Genomic DNA, 19,498 nt, shown 5'->3' with positions numbered 1-19,498 from the left:
ATCCGCCTTATCGCCGCCGCGCTTCTTCTGTCTGAATCGTCGTATCTGACGATCCGTCATCATCACCAATCCAAAGTATCATTTACAACCTATCAACACCCGATCAACCTCCACCAACCAACACAAGTAGGGCCAACAACCTCAACCGGTCCTCAACTTTACCCCCCCCCCCCCCCCCCCCCCCCCCCCCCCCCCAAAAAAAAACCAAATCCAATAATGTCAACAACATCTCCCGCCCCCTCAGACTCCAGCACCCCCAACAACAGCAACCCAAAGACAACAACAGCAAGCACTCTCCTCCCCAACGACACCTTCCCCTTCCCGCGCGAATTCTTCTTCCCCCCCTTCTTCACCCGCCAAACCAACCTGACGACCCACCACGCCCAACTCACCAAATGGTCCTCCCTCTTACTCGCCTACTGCCGCCATCACCGCCTCTTTCGTCTCTCCCTGAATCCTGACGCCCTTCCCTTCCACAACCCGCGTATCAACCGCCGCTTGGCGCCGGGGGATATCAGACGGGTAGTGGATTTTCTGAGAAGAGATGGACGGGCCGAATATGTTCTTCCTCTTGGTCAGACTAAAAAGGATGGGGCCATGACAACGACGGCAAGAGGAGGAGGAGGGGAAGCGGGAGAGGGAGGGGAGGCATTCATCTACTGGCGGACACCAGAGGAATGGGGATCGCTGATTGAAGGATGGGTGGAGGAGACGGGACAGAGGGGGTCCGTCTTGACTGTTTACGAGCTGAGGGAGGGAGAGGGGACGAGGGGGACCGAGATTTGGGGGATGGACGGGGATGTGCTCGTCAAAGCGCTGGGTACGGTAGTCAAGAGAGGGAAGGCGCAGATCTTTCAGAGTGGCGAGGATTCGTTGGGTGTCAAGTTCTTTTAAGACAGAGCGCAGCGAGGGATGGATGGAAGAGAAAAGGGATGGAAAGATGGGCGAGGTTGACTGGGTGCGTGGGTGGGCGTGGAAATCAGAAGCGTGGTTGATGAGGACGTCGATGGCGTTTATGGGACCTGTCAGTGATTCATTGTTGTGGCGGTCAACGGGCTCACTTCAAGAGGGCCCAGATTTACTGATGGATGGAATGTGTACCAATGCTTACACCGACTTTCGTTCTAGATTTACTACTCGCGAAGGTAGCGGGATATCAAAAGCTTCTGAGTCGGGGAATTTTGAAGGGAGAGATGACTACAGCGTGTGGCGGTAGCCATACTCGACACAGTCACATCCTTTTTTTCCTCGCTAGGTATATATGACAATGTTTGATTATTGTACATAATACAGCTCGGAAGTTACCACCATGCCATAAAGCGTGCTTCTCTGACTCGATCTGCAAGGAATGTCAAAACATGGACGACAATCAGAAGCATAAACACTGCACACGTCAGTGGAAGTTGGGTCATTCTCCATTCTCGCCTCCTAACCAGTGGAACGTGAAGATTCAATTCTTGTTCCTCATTACGTCCTTCAACCTGCGTCAGACATCTCCTTTTTTCTGAACCATTTCCCAGAAAATTTTAGTGGCCATAAAAAGTCATCCATCCTCCCATGATATAAAGAAAAAAAAAGTTTCAGGACCAGAGGTATATCGCTTGGCGGAGCGCAAAGCCTCCCATCATGCATCCTATATGGGTCCCTCTCAAGTGCCCCTCAACTAACCATCACCTATGTTGCAGCATAAACCGTGACTTCACCGACCATACCCGAACGAAAGCCTTCACAAACGAGAACTTTACTCTCTTGGCGACCTGCTGGCATTCTGGCCTTCTTTGACGGCAGCAAGGATCAAGTCCTTGGCCTTCTCAACACCCTCCTTGTTACCAACAACCTCAATAGCCTCACCCTTGGCTTGGTCGCGAGGGACGGTGATCTTGCAGCCGCTCTGCTTGCGAATCTGGTTGACCTTGGCGCCACCCTGGCCGATCACGTAGCGATAGGTCCTAGGATCGGGCAAGATAAGGTAGCCAATAGCATCCTCCTTCTTGGCCTGCTCAATCGCAGTCTCGATGACCTTCTTGGCCTTCTCAATGTTTTCGGGAGAGCCGCGAATAACCCAGGGGATGTCGCCCTCCTCGGTCGAGGTCTGGTCAACAACAGTCCAGGAGTGCGCATCGGCAGTCGACTCCTCGTCATCAGTAATCAAGGGAAGAGAACCGCCATTTGCACGGATGCTCGCAGGGGCAGCGGGCTTGGTGGGAATGGAATGGCCCGCATGGTCGACGGTGACATGGTGATCGCTCTTCAGCCTCCTGAAAATCTGGCCGTTGTTGGAGACCGAATGGTGAAGAGCGCGGGGCACCTGAAGAGTCTCGCCGGGCTGATCCTTCGTCAAGGACTGGATGTGAGCCTTGGCCTTCTCAACATCGGCAGACTGGCCGACAATCTTGATGCCGGTCTGGCCGCTGCCTTGGCGAGGGACGTCGATGGAGACCTTGAACTGTGACTCGAGACCGCGCTTGACATCGCCACCACGGCCAATGAGAGACCTGTGCTTCTCAACAGGGACCTCAATGACCTCGGTAACCTGGTTTTGGCGCTCAGCAACGATAGCCTCGATTTGCTGGATAATGTTGTCGACAACCGAGGTGCGACCCTCAATCTTGATGGTATTATCGCTGTTGTCCTGCTTGGGGAACTGGACAGCGCGAGCAATCTCGCGACGATCGTCGGAGCCGCCGGCCTTGACAACAATGTCACGGATGGTGGAGCCTGCGGAGAGCCAAGTTAGTACATATTTCGCAGCATGCGCCTGACGTGTGACAGTAACTTACCACCTGCGCCAATGAGGCTTCTGTGATACTTCCTGTCGACCTCGATAGTCTTGACAACGGTGTCCTCAAAAACGGCCTTCTTTGCCTCCAAGGCCTTCTTAGCAGCAGCAACGGCCTCCTTAGTGCCCTTGATCTGAATCTCAACAAGGCCGTCGGCGGTGTCGCGAGCGCTGGGGATATCGATGACAGCCTTGGTCTCGTTGCGGAGCGCATCGAGAGCAGCACCGCCGGAGCCAATGAGCGAGGGAATCTGCTTCTGCTGAACAGTGACGGTAGCAGTGTAGGAAGTATCTTTCAGATACTGCAACAAAGAAAGCAACTCGTCACGAGCCTCGTCAGCACCACGCTTAGGTCCCCGCACAATGACTTCGTCAGCAGCCTGTTGGCGGCGCGGCTTGCCGGCATCAGAAGCCTCGGCAACAGACTCGTCGTCGTTAGAAGCCTTCTGAGTGCGAGGGAAGAAGATCAAGACCTTATAGCGAGTCTGCAGTCGGTTGATCTGTGCACCCTGAGCACCGATCAGGGCCCGATGGAACTGCGGGTCGATCTTGAGGATGTGAGTGGCCTCGTCCTGGAGTTGACGGCCCAAAGCAAGGATGTGGGTCTTGGCCGCCTCAGCCTTAGCCTTGGGACCCTTAAGTTCGACCTTGCCGTCCTGAACCTGAATATCAACATCGAACTTCTCACGGAGCTCACGGATGTTGCTACCGCCCTTGCCAATCAGGTGGTTAGCAAACTTCTGCGGGAATTCAAACTCCAGCGTGAAGCCACGTTCCTTCTCGTCAGCCTTCTCTTGCTCGATGAAGGCCTCGCACTTGGAAGCAAGGTTCTCGACAGCAGAACGGGGGCCCTTGATATTGACTGTGGTGCCAATGTTAGAGACGCGAGCGGGGATCTTCTCCTGACTTCTACGCTCATCCTGCTCCTTCCGAATAAACTTTCTAAGCTTGTCGTGGTACTTCTGGGGAACGTCCAGGGAGGCATGAATGATCTCCTCTTGTTGGCTAACAAGGCCGAGGATATGCTGGCGGGCGTCCTGCAGCCACTTCTGCATCTCGCTAACCTCGGACTGGCTAGGCTGGCCGCGAGGAATCTCGTAGCTAGTCGGGCTAGAAGGTCCCTCATATACCAAGAGAACAGGGGCGTTGGCCTCAGTAGCCTCGGGGACAACCAACTGCACCCTGTAATCCTGTCTGACACGGGGAGTGATGTCCTTGCGGATGTAAGTGTGAAAGAAAGGATCAACCTGAACAGCCTGGATACGAGCGGGAGGGTGGCTGTCAACAAGACCCTTGATTTCGGACTGGGCCCTAATGGCGTTTTTGCCATCACGAGCATAAAGCTCCCAAGGCAAAGCACCCTCGTTCGAGAAAGGAGTGTTCACCTGGACATTGTGTTGCCTCTCGAGCTGCTCAATGGCCTTCCGCTGACGAAGATAGCGGGTCACGTTGCGGGCATGAGCCGCAGCGCCTCCAGGAGCCTGGCGGTGGAATCTGGAAATGTCGATGTTGGAGCACTGCATGTTCATAGCGAGGTCCATGGCCCTCTCGAGACCAGCCTGAACGTGGTCTTGAGGTCCAATAATGGTTACCATGTCATCATCTTCATCGTTAGGGAGAATGATGGCGCAACCGGTGTCCTCAAAGAACTGGTCAACAGGCACACCCCTGTCTCCGATGATAAACTGGTGACGACCACGCTGGATCGACAGCTGCTCCAGAGCGAGCTGACGGCGAAGCTCCTCTGCACGTCGTTCAATGGCGGCCCTCGCATTTTGAACAGCGGTACGCTCACCGGCGAGCTGAATGTTGTAGTCCTGAGGAGCAGGCGCAAAGATGGGGCGTTGCCCAGGAGCAGGGATACTGGGGGGTTGCAGGGACCGGCCCTGGAGGGGAGGTACGCGAATCTGAACTCCCATGTCTTCTTCGAGCTTGTGCACCAGGTTGTTCTTGGGTCCGGCAATGAAAGGGTAAAACTCGGCGGGGATATTACGCAACTTTGTCTGGACGTTAGCGGCGCGCTCACCGGCAATCCTATCAATTTCCTGCTGAGCCGCTGCAGCAGAAAAGGCGTTACCCTCGATGTGAACGTTGATCATGGTATCATCGTCCTCGTCTGCAGGAGGCTGGGACTCGTCGGCCTTTGGTAGCTGGATTCTCGCTCCGGTCTTCTCCTGAATAGCCTTGATGGTGGAACCGCCCTTGCCGATAATGTGCGCCCTCGCCGACGAGGGAATCTGAACGGTGATGTTTTGCTGGGAAAGAGAAAATTAGCTCCATGATCCAGGATTTAATCAACAAAGGGCCAGGGTAAAACCAACCTTGGTGCCGATTTGGTTAACCAAGTCCTTGAGCGCCTGGGTGGCGTGCTCTTGCGGGCCAACAGCGTCGAACCTGAGCTGACCGTTACCCAAAGCATGCATGGTCACGTTGGCGCGCGCCTTGCGGTTCAAGTCCTTCAGGATATCGGGAAGAGGACGCTTGAGCTGAGTCCTGGGAAGGATGTGGGGCGGGTCAAGCAACATGGTTTCGACATTGCGGCCCGGAATGCTCAACGGATGTGGCCCGGGCCCTTGCCTTCCGGAGCCGATCGGGGTGCTAACACCGGAAGGCGGTGCCGAAGTCTGCGGGGTGCCGTTGGCCGGAGCGGCGCCATTGGAACTCCCATTGGTGTTGCTCTTGGCACCCCAGATGGGGGCAACAACACTCGCTTTGGGCTTGGGCCCGCCCAGCTCGGGGAACAGCTCGCGGGATTGCGTGTCGAGGGTCTTGGGCTTGGGCTTGGGCGCCGCGGGAGTCTCCGAGCTAGAGACAGGCTTGTGAAGATCCTCGTCCTCAACCTCCTCGACAAGGACGCGGTGGGAGGAGCCGGCGTTGGAAGCTGTCTCCAGATGCTGTTGCAAGAGCTGGGCGGCAGCTGACTGCTCGGTCGAGTCGGCCATTATGATGGTGATGATGATAAAAGGCGATAACGCACCAACGAGCTGGGGATACGGAACAGGCGCGTCTCGTTATCTGACACGGGAATTGTGGTTAGATGGTTGTGCTAGAGTAGAGGTAGGGGGGGGCTTGGGAGCTGTGGCAGATTAGGGGTCGATATCCGGGATGTTGAGTCCGAGACAGGAACTGCCGCGTTGGTGGTTCCCGCGGCCTGAAACACTCCAAAAGAACCGTTTTCTCGTGAAGGGTGTGAAGGGGAAAGGGGACAGGAAGGGCAGTGCAGGATAGAGCAAGGGAAGCAGGCTGAAGTAAGTGGCTCGGTTGCGGGGGTTCAAGTAGGTGGGTGGTGTAACTCACAGCGCCGGGAAGTACCTACTGTAGTGACGTTGATTAAGAATAGGTTGTGTTGGGAGAAAGGACCACCTAGCAGCTCGAAGCTTATAATGTGTGTGTGCGTGGTGAGGTGGTTGGAAAGGTTCGGCAGTGCCTGCGCAATACCGAAGGGTAGAAAAGCTAATCCAATGCAGGACAGATAAGAAGACGAGGCTGAGGGAGGAGACTCGGATGACAACAGGTGGCAAGCTTGTTGTTGGTCTCTCTATAGCATGATGCACAGGACTGGCGATCAATCCTGGGGTGGTGGAGGAGAAGAAGGGAAACCTCGATGGGAGGATCTGGAGGAGTCTCTAAGAGGGGGAGGGGAAGAGGAGTGAATGGAGCGGATGGGGGAAAGGTTTAAAGAAAGGTTCGGGACGGCGACGAGCCAAAGGGCGGCGAACAAGAGAGGTTATAGCGGACCGAAGCTGAAGAGGCCACAATTGCCCGTGCCGAAGTCGACAACGGAAGCTGGGTCGTGGAGGCTACACTAGTACATAACTGAAGGTAACGTGGGTCGTATCTCTACTCTAGGGACCTAGGTAGTAGCAGGTATACCTGGTCGTGGGGTCGATGAAGTGGGAATTGTGTCCAGAATGGGGTTCCTGTCCTGGAAGCTCTCTGATACGCTACAAGGTGTTGAACGTCTCCAAAAAAAAATTGTCTGGCCAGTTCCCCTCCGAGTCACGTAGGTCCCCTCCACGACTGCTGAGCCAGTTTAGGTGGGCAAAGTGGCAGGTGCGTAGCCTCTGCAAACCATTCCGAGTCCTCGGCTCTTGTGGCTTGTAGGTACATTACAAGTCTACTTGACCTAGCACACGCATGAGAAGTAGATCCACTCAAAGAGACCGGACCAATGGCGTTTCATCTTCAACTACACAGCTCACCCTCATTGGGCGGGCAGCTGGGCCGACCTAGCTCTGACGAACTCTGGCGACGTTACTTGTGTACCAGGCCCGCCAGACTGGCTCACTGCTGGCTGCAGCAAAATGTTGGGCAATTGTCCAAAGCAGTTCGCATCAACAACAGCTGCCAATTCCCGTCCAGGAGCTCCTGCCGGGCCGTCCTGGCAAGGGAAACAGGGGCTGCATGGCATCAACGCCTCCTGATCAATCATCAACACCAGGACGGCAGTGAAACTCAGGATGGGAACCTGTTCGTGTGTGTAACTATCAAGTTTGCAGTTTGCATACAGCACATCTTCACGATGCGTCTCACTGGCCACGAATTCTCTGCAGCCGTCGCCCCTTTGCAATGTCCTACTTAGCTGGAGCATTCCAGCAGTTTCTCGATGATTCCAGTCTGGTCTCCTCTCTCAACACGTATCCTTTGATCAACTCACCTCCAACCCTTGCCTCAAGAAATGGGTGTAGCCAATTCGGATCGGATCAGTTGGGAGAATCAACAGTCATACCATTTCCTGACCGCATTTACCTGGTCATATCTGTGACCTGACACCCTCAAGGCTGGAGCTTGTGAGCGGGAATAAAGCATGGAGGAGTAACAAACTATGAGTGAGGACCGAGAAGAACACTTGGCTGCATACAAGGACAAATCTTAAAAGCGACTATACAAAGTGTTCACGCGGTACAGACAACGCAATGGACGCTGATGCGGAACTCCTATCCATGATCCAAGTCCTAACGTTTTCCGCCCTTCTGGATGATCGTGCTGAAAGAGGCAAGGCATATCACACCGAGGCATCTGTAGCCTCCACAGCTTCTTCTTAACACCATTCATGTGTATATATTGCATCAAAACAATGTACCCATTGAACAAGAAGAGGTATACTGGCCGGTACAACTCCCTGGACTCTATCCGTTCTTCGTACAGCCGTGGCCCTTCACTCTGCTGTTCCGCATCGATCATCACCTTCCATTTGTTCAACGACCCTGCGAATAGCAGGTAGCCTTCTAATCTCATATTCCTTATATCATTTTTTCATCGAGTTACCTGCCAAGCTATAAGAAGAGACCACGTAATTGTCGTCGACAGCGCCGATAGCGTCTCACAACTCCCAAGCTATCCTCTCAACAGCATGACCGCTTATATAATTGAGATCCTGCACTCAGCCTCCACGGCCCGTGTTCTGACTCTAGCAACGGATTTTACTCCAAGGTTCACTGGAAACAAAAGAACGGATAGTGATTCTCCTTGGCGGAAGAACTCAGCTATACGGACAAAATAACGTGGATGTTACTACACCAACATGTGGTATGACCCATCCACGCCGACCAAAAGAAATACCTTTGACGAGTCTCAACGGGAAAAAAGCAATCATAGGAAGAGACCACAATTTTCTCCCTAGTGATGCTCTACCCTGAGTTCCTGGCCAGGCGGAGTCCAACGAACACCCAATACTCACATGGATCTCATGAAAGCGAATGGAAATCAGCAACAGAAAAATAGGTTAGGACAACACAACTTCCAATTACCGTCGCAGACCGACGATAACAACTTGTAATCCTTTCTCTACTTCCTCGCTGAGTTTCGTTGCGTAGACGCATTCCACTTGAACAGTCATCACCAACCCAGCTACGCAAGTCGCGAAACATCCCGAGTTTTGAACCGTAGTTGAATTCAGGTTCTTGTTATATCTCAGGCTCCTATTACAAACTTCTGTATCGACCTTGGCCCTCCCCAAGGCTGCTCACCATGATTATATCCATGTCTCCATCACTAAACCACTGCCTGCCAACGGTGACCGAGGTTCATCATTTCTAAACCTCTTCATCTCGTTTTTGCCCACTAGACAGGAGTTAGGATGGGCCAGTTAGGTAATAGAGGGAAAGTGAAGAGAAAGGCGAAGAGACAGGTAAAGAGAAGCATTGAGACCACTATTCAGATTTGTAAATATGCCCTATCATATTAGTGAATAATGAAAATCTCGAATGTAATAAGGACCCTTTTGATTCTCGTCACCTTTGGTAGGTAATCAAAAATTTACTACTCGTCATTGTTGATAGATTAGGATGATTACCTAAAACCAACCTCACAAAAACAGACGAGCGACAATAAGGGGATACCTCAATTACACAAAGATATATATATATATATATATATCTACATATACATGTGTGTAATTTCAGTCTGTCTCAAGAATGCACTGAGAAGCAGAGGTTGGTAAAATGATGAAAGTGAAGCTTGAGAGGGAGTGGGCGAGCGAGACACACCACGGGCGGGTTCTCACACGCATGTCTCCAGTCGCTCCCGTTTCCCTAATTCCCAGTCCTTCCCGTCCTGAAATGTCCCGTGGTTCTCTTCGAAGATTCCCAGTTCTGCTCACTTTCCCAAAGTCAATATAGGAGATAGATATCTCAAATCCACATAGTACCAAACCCTCTGCTACGTTGTGTGCTTGTGACACCTCTCGGCTACACGCTGGAAGGTCCCGTTATCCGGTGCCTAAGAGTCCTTCCATTACCTGAGCTCGTTGTCCAGTGTCTTTGGCATGGCGTGTTCTGGCCCATACACAGTCCGCGAACCCGATCTGCCTGGTCCATATAGTTCCTGTGACTGGTTTGCAGCGGTTTGCAGCGGCTTAGGGCATTCTCTGTGTAAGTGGATGGCTCCTGTTTCAATTTCAGAGACAGGGTTGAAGTTGATGTCCTGTGAGTTAGTGCGTGATTGGGCTGGGTTCTTGAGGGAGAGGGATATCCTAGAGTGCCAATTGAAGTTCTTGACATCTTTTCATGTGCCTTGAATGATCCTTCCCAACGATAGATCGACATGATGTACGCAGTACGTGGGTGTACTAAAGCCCACGTGGCGGGAGTACACACTACTACCATTTCTAGTGTTGGGAGTAAGGTAGCGAACGCCTTCTCCTTATCCTAAACCCTTTTCTCTCCGCCCATCCATTCATGTTTGTCTAGATTGTAAGACTCGATCGATAAATAAGGTAGAGGGGATGCCGACTCTGCAGGTGGCTGGTTTGATATAAAACATCCCGCGCTTGCCCGTCCAACTGGGCCCAATCATCAGAGATATCCTCGCCGGCTCGCAGTTAAGATAAGGTGAGAACCGAGATGACTAAGAGAACTTCGACTTGGTATTCGAGTTAACGTGCGAGATGAGACTGCAGTAGGCGAGCACCCGGGTGTGCACATTCGCCTTGTGAATGGGCGTATGCATGCCTAGGCACGCCGACTCGAAAGTGTTGTATGGAACGAGGTCTCAAAGTTATTATGACAACGTTTGACAAAAACGTATCGCTTCATGTTGACTGGCGCAGAGTTTGCGTATCTTGTAGCTTTAAGTCGGCGATGGTTTGCTTTTCTGTGTACCTATCCAGGACACAGGCCCCCCTCCTTCCCCGGCTTGTCGTTTTCATCCCGAGTACCTAGGTAGCTTGCACTGATTCAATCAAAGGAACGGTGCAAGTCCAAATCATGGCTCCTGCAGGTACAACATGCTTCCCGAGTCCGCCATGGCGGAGGAACATGATATGTATATTTGCATCTGGCATGAGTGTTTTGGACGCACCATTGAGTGAAAAGTTCCGGTGCACAGTCCGATGTAGATGGTTACCCTGGACGGTATCTTTGAGGATCTTCACGGGCGGGCATTCTTCGGTAGGGGCGGGGGCCTGAGAGAACGAGAAGATAAAGACCGTCTCGGCAGGCCCGAGGAAATAGCATGTTTAGGCAATGATTGAAGTATAACACGACCCCTTGAGTCGGCTTTGATGTCGGATTATCGTTGTAAAAGTCAAGGCCGGAGACGAACTTAGCCAGGGATGAGGTTCTCGGGGATTATCACGCCTCCTGCAATCTTCTCGTCCGCGATCCCTTGTTCATATCGATCGAAGCAGGCTTCTGTCAGGTTTCTGGAAGACAAGCCCAGATGCATGGTGCGCGGCACGGCAAAAAGGGTGCCGGGTCTGTTTCCGCACGCAGGAGGCGAATGGTCCCGATCTTAGATGCGGCTCGTGTAGTGTAGGTATATAGAGACGAAAGGTGTCCAGTGAGCGAGGTCCAGAGTCCTCGGCAGAAGAAGGGCCATCCATGGCATCGTGGTATCCCAAGCATGGAGCTCGACATAGGTCCTACAGAAAAAGGTACCTACGTACAGTATGTAGGCATATCAACCTACCTACAAGCACCCTGCAGAAACGCCTTTTGCGTAGGTACCACACCGACAGTTGCAGCACACATGCCGTTCGGGCTCGAGGTGGTATCTGCATGACAAGCGCGATAGGTGCTAGGCTAAAGACACAGGCTCAGGTAGTTACCTACTTACTGTGAATGAAGCAGGTACATCCTCAATGACTGTCTTGAAAGATGAGTGGATCTAACAACAAGCCTTGTCGATGAGTATCTGGCTGAACGTGTGTTGCGAATGGTGACGATTCGCAAAACGAGGTATTGTATAAACTTGGCGCTCCATGGACTAGTAGGCTGTCGGGTTGTCTCTCTCTTGCTTAGCTACGGCTGCTGTAAAATATGCTCGTCTCCCTTTGCTCTTCGATAGAAGGGTGACAGAAAACGGCAAAGACTCGTATAGCGAGTTGCGCCTACGGCATTGTGCACCTCATGATGAGACCTGTCACCGCGTCCAGATTTCATCTGCCAACAAGGTTTTGGAGAAGGAGAGAAGGAGAAACCTCGTTTCACCGAGGAGACACACACAGACAAGCTTTGGATCGTGCTTATATGTTGGCTTACTTGTACGTGGAGGTTTTGTTCGTTTGTTGTGCAATCAAAGAATTCTGTATGGCTGGCTGGGTGCAGTGGTGGGTGCGTGGTCAACTTGCCCGCTAGAAAGCGTAAGACGAAGCCGATCTTGTTATGGAGGCTCTGGTGTTTTCAAAGTGCGAGGCGCTAACCATTTCTATCAAGTTCTCGTAGTATTGCCGTCCTCCGCAGCGTTCTCTCAAACAGTTTCGTCGGATACCTACCATTTAAGGCATGATTCGCCGTCAACCTTGCGGTATTCCAATCTCCTCAAGCTGAGGTGGTGTGTAGTTCAACGCATAAGCAGTAGCAGACAAGCTGTTAGCAAAGAGCGGCTTTGTGATCCAGCATGCATTGTCCAACGTCCGAGCGCAACAAGTTGACAAGAAGGCGACCACGGGGCCTCATAATGTGGTTGCCCAAACCAGAAAATCATCACCGTCTTGCTTGAGTTGCTGGCTTAACCTCTCACACGACTAGCCTGGATAGATCGCATCACGAAACCTGGCGCTATTCCCAATTACATGGAATAGGGATCTGGAGAGCGTGAGTGACTAGCCTGCCGTTCACATCTGGCGGCCAATCGGTAGCAAATGAGTGGCATTCACGACGAACTGTACGTAGCTATACGGCGAAGCAGGAGCCGGCGTTTGCTGGGCTGTCAAACCCATCCGCATACCACAGACCGTGTCCCACAATCTTGCGAAACACAAGGCTCACTGCAGAGTGCAGACACTACAGGGCCAGGCCAGGAGCGCTTGTCCAAGGACTGCTGAGTCTCGATATCGAAGGAAGTTGATCAACTCCTTAAGGACAACATTTCGCGCGCGGAAGGCCTGCTGCGGCCCCACAGGCCGGCCGGCCTTTGGTTTTCACAACGCTCATCGCTTCAAGCCGGTGCGCCCCAGTCGTCCCAGACATGACGCACTGGCCGGGCCACAGAGGCAAGAAAAACGAGTGGACGCCAAACGCCAGGGAATGGGACGCGGAAATCCAAGGACCAAGACGGGCGTTTCGACTCCGCCCGTTTGGCCATATCTACCCCACAAGCCCGGGGCATTTAATCACGGTTGCCGAGAAGCTGCCCCGTATCTGATACGTACCGAGGGGCTAAATCTTGGCTGATGAGCGTGATGGCGATGTGTCGATACGAAATGGTTTCCCGTTTTCAAAAAGTTCAATTATGCGAATACATAGCACGGTCCTATCGCGCCGAGCTTGAACACGCGAGGAGCATGAGCACCTCCCACCTCACTGTGCGCAGGAGGAGGGGTTGTCCCGGCCGTGATTGACGCGGGCAAGCAGAGATTGCGGCTGTGTTGTATGTAGATAGAGGTACTGTACTGACTGTCGAACAGAGACCACAGAACACCGCAGAGGTTGCACGCAGACTCGTTCTCCAAGATGCCAGGCCAGATCAGGATCGGAACCTGGAATGCCCTCGAGTTGACGTCTACATTGGAATCGAATCAAGCTGACGGCGTCAAGCAAGGTCCAGAGCGGGTGTTGGAAGCAACCTCGACGACATGATGCCAAAGTCAAGAGGAAACGAGGGGAAAAGGTTGAAGAGGTGGTGGCGCCCTGGTCCCTGTCAGTCTCCCGTGCAGAGTGTCCCCGCCATCGCCGTTCCGTTGCCGCCGGCGGTTGAACAAAAAAGTGGGCAGGTGAACTGATGGAACTTGAAGCCTCTCACAGGCGCCTTTTCGTGGTGTTGTAGTGGTAGCAGTGGCAGCAGTGGTCGAAAGTGGCTCTCTTCAACTGCAATGGCACTGCACCAGGCAGTCTAGGTAGTCCCACTCTCCCGTCCCCCACCCGTCCCCACCTGCCCTGTCTGGCAGAGGGGACGGGACTGAGATGTAGAACTAGAGGTAGGTAGTGTAGTGTAGTGTAGACTTCAGTTGCTTCCCAGAAGGCCGGACACACTCCCGCTGTCTGTCTAGAAGCCGAAAAGTGCATGTGCTGCCCTCTTGTTGTGCGGTGCAGTGTGCAGATGCAGCAAGCAACAGCCGCCCGACAGCAGTCACGAAGCATTCGAAGGGAATAGGTAGACCTAAGACCGACACAACCTCAATCATAGTATGCTTCCCTGAACTTTGCGTCCGGGCTTCCTTGTCTCCAATTCTCATTTGGCATCTGCAGGCCGAGTGTCCCCGCCCCGCCCGCCGTCCGACCGTCAGCAACACCGGACGACAGCCAGACAACTTCAGACGACAGCAGCAGTAGCAGCCCAGCAGTAGCAGCCCAGCAGTAGCAGGAGCAGCAGCAGCATCGCCGCGCATAGCCGACACCCGTCCGCCATCTTGGGTTCACTCATTTGAGCCCGGCCAACAATAAGTCGATAACGAGTTTGACGAGATTCGTAAAATTCGACAACCCACAAACTGTCAACGGCCACACATCGACACCGACTCGTACAAAGTTGGACCACCATTGGACACACCCTGCCCAAAGCAAGCAATCCCCCGCGCCGCCCAACCAGTCACCCACTTTATCCAAGTCATCCAATCCCTCTCCAGTCTGCGCACTTGTAGCACCAGCACCATACTGCTTGGACTATGCCCGACCTTGCCCTGCTCAATCATCAATTGGGTGCCGTCCACAAGCTAACGTCTGCTCACCACTCTCAAAAGGTAGCCGGACCCTGACCTTCTGATAAGCATACTAAAAAGCTTCGAGATCCATCAAAAATAAATCGTCATTCAAATAGTCTAGAGAAAACAAGCGGAAAAGTGAAAAGCGCCAGCCTAGTCCGAGTTCCCACACAGCAGTAACAACAGAAAGCATCACCCCTTCTTCAACGTACCCAGTCCCCGCCAAACCCAGCATCGCCGGCGGTCCGGGGTCTGTCTTTTTTTCCTACCTTGTACCTTCAACTTGTACACAATCCCACCACAAACCAAAGCGCAATTTTCGACCGGCATCAAGCTTCCAGGATCCCGTCCCCCTTCAATTGTCGACTTTTTTGCTCTTGTCCGTTCTGTGTCTGTGATTCTGGCCTGCCAACTTATCCCGCCCGCCTCAATAACTGCTGCCACCCCCCCAATTCCCGTCTCTTCTCCCAAGTCTCGCCTTCTTTTGGTTGACCCGGCCCCCAGCCAAACCGTCCGCCAGTACCGTACGTTGAACATCTTCCTTGTCTTTTCTTATTCTTAGTTACCCCATCTCGTAGCCCTCGTGCCCTTCCCTACGCTAGGGTTGGGTTTCTCTCGCAGTGACCATGGACGGCCAGCTCTCCCTCCTCTCGCCCACCTCGTCCTCCTCCACTTCGCATAGTCGCAAAAGACTCACAAAGAAGCAACGCCCGCCATCCGCAAATCACCGCACTAGCTCCTCTTTCAATGTCGAATCGCTCCGTATTGACGCCCAATCTCTAGACAGCAAACGGAGCGCCTCCAGCCTGCGCCAGGGCCCCAACTGCAACCAAAGCCCATCTCTGGCCAGGACCGTATCCGTCCCAGTCTCCGTCCCTTCAAACGCGCCCGCCCACACCAAAGCCAGCGACCTCTCTCTGCCACGCTCCCACACCACTCGCTCTCAATCCGCAAATCGCCCTTACAATCCGACGCAGACAATACCAACCAACCGCTTTATCCTCTCGCCGGCCTCATCGTCGCAACCCCAAACTCAATCGCCGCCTTATCCCAGCGCTGTTGCCAGCACCACCGTTACTAGCTCCAGGAACAAGGACACATCCAAGCAGTACGACCCACTAGACTCCTGCATTGGATCCTTCGATCAAAACAAATTATCCACGGATGAACTGATTGGCGCTCCATTCGACGGCAACGCCATTCTCAGTCGAATCGAGGCAACAAAATTATCAGCCGCGCCCGCGCCCACGTCCACGACCACGATTGCGCACTCCAACAACATTTCTCCTCGTCGTGTCGCTCCTCCTCCTCCTCCTCCCCCGCCTGCTCTATCGCGCTCAAACACGGACTCCAAGGCTGCGAGATCTTCAAAACCGTCAAAGTCGCCCAAATCCACCATATCAAACAAGACCATGGGCGCATCTTCATTCCGCCACTCGGCGAGTTTCTCGTCGGCTGAACAACTTCCGCCAAGCGAAAAGCCGTCCAAGTCAGAGAGCAGCTCTTCGAGTAACAAGAGACACTCCGGTGATGGTAAAGAGTCCAGGGTGCCCGGTATGCTAAGGAAGAAGTCGGGCTTCTCCGGCTTCATGAACAGCTTAGTTGGGTCTCCGAAAAAGCCATTGATTTCGGCGCCAGAGAACCCCGTTCACGTCACACACGTCGGATATGATAGCAATACTGGCCAGTTCACGGTATGTTGCCATGCCATGTCAACTAGTCTGAATGTTATGGATGGACTAATACGTTGATAGGGTTTGCCAAAAGAGTGGCAGCGTTTGATAAGCGAGAGTGGAATCACTGAGAAGGACAGAAGAGAACACCCACAAATACTGGTCGATGTCCTCACATTTTACAAGGAGACAACCGAGAAGCCACAGGAAGATCAACAGCTAGAGAAGTTCCACGATGCACGAGCGACAGATTTTCGCAGCCCGCCCGTGACCGGCACCGCTCCGCTCGTACTGCAAACAGGCGTTGGCTACGCTCATGGTCCCATGTCGCCAATGATTAGTCCACCCGCTAGTCCTAGGTTTCCTCAAGTTGGTCATGAGGGCAGCTTTGAGAACCCCCGTGCGCCGCCGCCGGTTCCCAAGGGCCCTGGCCCTCTTCCAGCAAAGGATATCAACTTGATCCCCAGCAGACCGGCACCGAAGCCACCAGCAATATCCACACGACCGCTGGTGCCGCCAGCCTCATTGCCAGCCAAGGATTCAGGAATTGGCATGCCACCGCCCGGTGATGAGGCTCCGATGCCGTACCTCCCTCCCAAGGATAATGTCCAGCATATGTACCAGGAGGAGCACAGGAACAGGTCCAGATCGAATTCCCGGACAAACGGCGCTGCCCCGTTCTCTCCCGTGCAGGCGTCCCCACTGCATCCGATCGCCACGGCGAACCAGACTGCGGCTTATCAGCAGCAATTGTTGCAACACCAGCAAGAACAGGCCATGGCCCAAGCCCAGGCAGCAATGAGCGGTCAACTGAGCCGAGCTGCAAGCAAGAGACAACAACCAACTCCGCCCACCTCACAACACCAACACCCCCGGCAGCCAGACATCAATGGGGCTCCTCGTATGCCACAGACTCAGGGGGCGGCTCCCCAAGCTAGCGCGAGACCCCGTCACAGACCGCGGCAAAGTAACGCGATTGATGTCGTGGCTTCCCTAAAGAGGATATGCTCCGACGGGGATCCGAGAGAGATTTATCGTGGGTTTACCAAAATTGGTCAGGGTGCCTCTGGTGGTGTGTATACTGGCCATGAAAGGGGAAGCAACAGGCTGGTGGCTATCAAGCAGATGAACCTTGAGCAACAGCCAAAGAAGGATCTCATCATCAATGAGATTTTGGTTATGAAGGAGAGCTCACACCCCAATATTGTCAACTTTATTGACAGTTACCTATGTGCTGGGGAATTGTGGGTAGTCATGGAATACATGGAGGGTGGTAGCTTGACGGATGTTGTCACGTTCAACATCATGACTGAAGGGCAGATCGCGTCAGTTTGCCGAGAAACCCTCAGAGGCCTTCAACATCTGCACTCCAAGGGCGTCATACACAGAGATATCAAGTCAGACAACATTCTCCTTAGCATGGAAGGCAATATCAAGCTCAGTAAGTTTTCCCCTTCGGGCTTTTTGGGCAGTCTCCGAAAGTTCAAACTTTTTGAGCATTTTCCTGTTCATTTTCCCACCATCTTCAACCCCCAACGCCCATCTGGTGCTGTGACCCGATTCTAACCCTTGTTCTTCCACCATAGCCGATTTTGGATTCTGTGCTACAATCAACGAAGCTCAAAGTAAGCGTACGACAATGGTCGGCACGCCTTATTGGATGGCGCCCGAGGTTGTGACACGTAAAGAGTACGGCCGCAAGGTGGATATCTGGTCATTGGGCATCATGGCCATCGAGATGATTGAAGGAGAGCCTCCCTACCTGACCGAGTCGCCTCTTCGAGCGCTTTGGCTCATTGCGACCAACGGCACGCCGCACATCAAGGATGAGCAGTCACTCTCACCAGTTTTCCGCGACTTCCTCTACTTTGCCCTCAAGGTGGACCCGGAGAAGAGGGCCAGCGCTCATGATCTACTAAGGGTAAGTCTTGGTTCGCCCCTGCATTTTGAATGGCCCTCTGTTTGCGGCTCTTCACCTGCTACGTTACGCTACCAGGCTCAAGGAGATGGTGATATTTCCGCCGGGCACCGAGCTAACTCTTGTAACAGCACGACTTCATGAACAAGTGCGTCGACCTATCAACACTGGCGCCCCTTGTCCGAGCAGCAAGGGAAGCCCGAGCCCAAGAGAAGGCCCGTAAAGGGCAGTAGTGTATGATTCTTCTAGGCGTTCTGTGCTGTACACGCACGCACGAGAGATATTCCCCTGGAGCGTTATTGTTTCACATCCCCCTTTTTGTTCTTTAATTTTTTTTTCTTTTTTTTTTTTCCCCTTCTGGGTTCTAAAGCAATTCTCTTCTGCAGCAGAGATTTGTGGATTAGGTGTGGTTATCAACCCTATCTCTACCTTTACGTGGCCGGTCAGGTCTTGATTTTGCATCTGCTGGAATTTCTTTCTTGGTTCGAGATATCTGTGGGTACCCGACACATAACATATGTACTTCGATCCTTAAACGCCAATTCTTCTAGGACTTTTTCTTTATCTTTGTTCACGAACGAAGGATATTCTGCCCCAACGAGCGAAGCGAACCCGGAGCACACACGTATACACACCTCTACACAGGAGGAAAAAACGAACCGTTGCACAGCGAGCGGAATACGAAATGCAAAGTATGCAAGCAAACAAGCCGAAATCACAGCGAAGTAGGCATAGCACAGCGAGCCGGAGCGCGACGGATGTTTTATGTTTGCTGGTTTCCTCGATACGGCAACGGCCTTTCGAGATACACAGGTAACTGAAGTCTTTGCCTTCTTTACGGGTTATTACGGAATTCGGGTTGGGAAACTGGGAATTGTCAAGAGGCGGAACATCTTTTTTTCTTGGTTACGGATGATATTTATGGCAACTATACAACATGGACGAAGAATTTGAACTGCTGCACCAAGATGGATGGGGCCAGATTTTCACTTCAAGGGCTCACAGTGTGTTTATCAGGTAGGGACGTTGTTGGCGTTTCTCACACTGGCAGGGAAAGGACGTCAGGGACAAAGTGCACGCTTGGAACGGGATGAGGGAGACATGAACGATGGCTGGGCTGGAGAATACAGAAGTATTACTTGAAGTGGACGTTGAGAGACTTGACCCTTATACCCGTTTCCTCTCGATGCGACATTCATGATGTGTCAAATTAAAGAGCGTTGCTTTTGACTTCTGAGGAACCCCGACAAAGGTATGCCACCAACAGAAGCTCCTCGATGCAAGCTGCATCCCACAAGCCGGAAGAAAAAAAAAAAAAAAAAGGAAGAAGACGAAGAATTCCAGTCAAGTCAACACCGGGACTCCAGATCTCGGTCAAAGTCATCATCACCAACCACAACACAGAACTTCTCAAGTCTGCTCGCTCTCACACCCTAGTAACCTCCCTTCTTTCCCTCCGTTCAATCCTTCTCCAAAGTTGAAAACCCCTCCAGGCCGCAGTACACCGCTTCCTTTTCGATTTTCCAATGCCATCCCGTTACGATATC

The 19,498-nt window shown here is 52.8% G+C and overlaps 4 protein-coding genes across 7 annotated transcripts; 2 read left to right on the top strand and 2 right to left on the bottom strand.

Annotated features, from left to right (window-relative positions):
• Positions 1-195: 195 nt before the first annotated feature.
• NCU03898 (ESCRT-II complex component) lies at positions 196-1,338 on the top strand. Its single transcript, XM_952444.3, has one exon. It carries the CDS (start codon positions 217-219, stop codon positions 892-894), a length of 678 nt encoding a protein of 225 aa, XP_957537.2. The 5' UTR covers positions 196-216; the 3' UTR covers positions 895-1,338.
• On the bottom strand, positions 1,149-6,724 carry NCU03897. Of its 2 annotated transcripts, none has more exons than XM_011396583.1 (4): positions 6,096-6,724; positions 5,101-5,794; positions 2,781-5,034; positions 1,149-2,718 (listed from the first exon to the last, which is right to left on the bottom strand). In XM_011396583.1, exons 2-4 carry the CDS (start codon positions 5,719-5,721, stop codon positions 1,742-1,744), a joined length of 3,852 nt encoding a protein of 1,283 aa, XP_011394885.1. In that variant the 5' UTR covers positions 5,722-5,794; positions 6,096-6,724; the 3' UTR covers positions 1,149-1,741. The 2 variants fall into 2 exon arrangements, with proteins under 2 accessions (XP_011394885.1, XP_011394886.1); XM_011396584.1 differs by having other exon boundaries at positions 1,343-2,718; positions 6,077-6,434.
• A 6,226-nt stretch (positions 6,725-12,950) lies between these two features.
• NCU03895 (hypothetical protein) lies at positions 12,951-14,068 on the bottom strand (the record flags this gene model as incomplete). Its single annotated transcript, XM_952441.1, has 3 exons — positions 12,951-13,222; positions 13,592-13,631; positions 13,982-14,068. The coding sequence occupies 3 exons, from the start codon at positions 14,066-14,068 to the stop codon at positions 12,951-12,953; spliced, it is 399 nt and encodes a 132-aa protein (XP_957534.1).
• Positions 14,069-14,195: 127 nt separating this feature from the next.
• stk-4 (serine/threonine protein kinase-4) lies at positions 14,196-19,122 on the top strand. Of its 3 annotated transcripts, none has more exons than XM_011396581.1 (5): positions 14,196-14,219; positions 14,404-16,054; positions 16,115-17,474; positions 17,620-17,954; positions 18,083-19,122. In XM_011396581.1, the coding sequence occupies exons 2-5, from the start codon at positions 14,987-14,989 to the stop codon at positions 18,182-18,184; spliced, it is 2,865 nt and encodes a 954-aa protein (XP_011394883.1). In that variant the 5' UTR covers positions 14,196-14,219; positions 14,404-14,986; the 3' UTR covers positions 18,185-19,122. The 3 variants fall into 3 exon arrangements, with proteins under 3 accessions (XP_011394883.1, XP_011394884.1, XP_011394882.1); XM_011396582.1 differs by lacking the exon at positions 14,196-14,219 and having other exon boundaries at positions 14,327-14,884; positions 15,144-16,054; XM_011396580.1 differs by lacking the exon at positions 14,196-14,219 and having other exon boundaries at positions 14,327-16,054.
• The last annotated feature ends 376 nt before the right edge of the window (positions 19,123-19,498 follow it).

The sequence above is a fragment of the Neurospora crassa genome, linkage group VI, assembly GCF_000182925.2.
Source record: "Neurospora crassa OR74A linkage group VI, whole genome shotgun sequence".
Lineage (NCBI taxonomy): Eukaryota > Fungi > Ascomycota > Sordariomycetes > Sordariales > Sordariaceae > Neurospora > Neurospora crassa.
The sequence above is the reverse complement of the archived record's forward strand: the minus strand, read 5'-3'. Positions and strand labels throughout refer to the sequence as shown.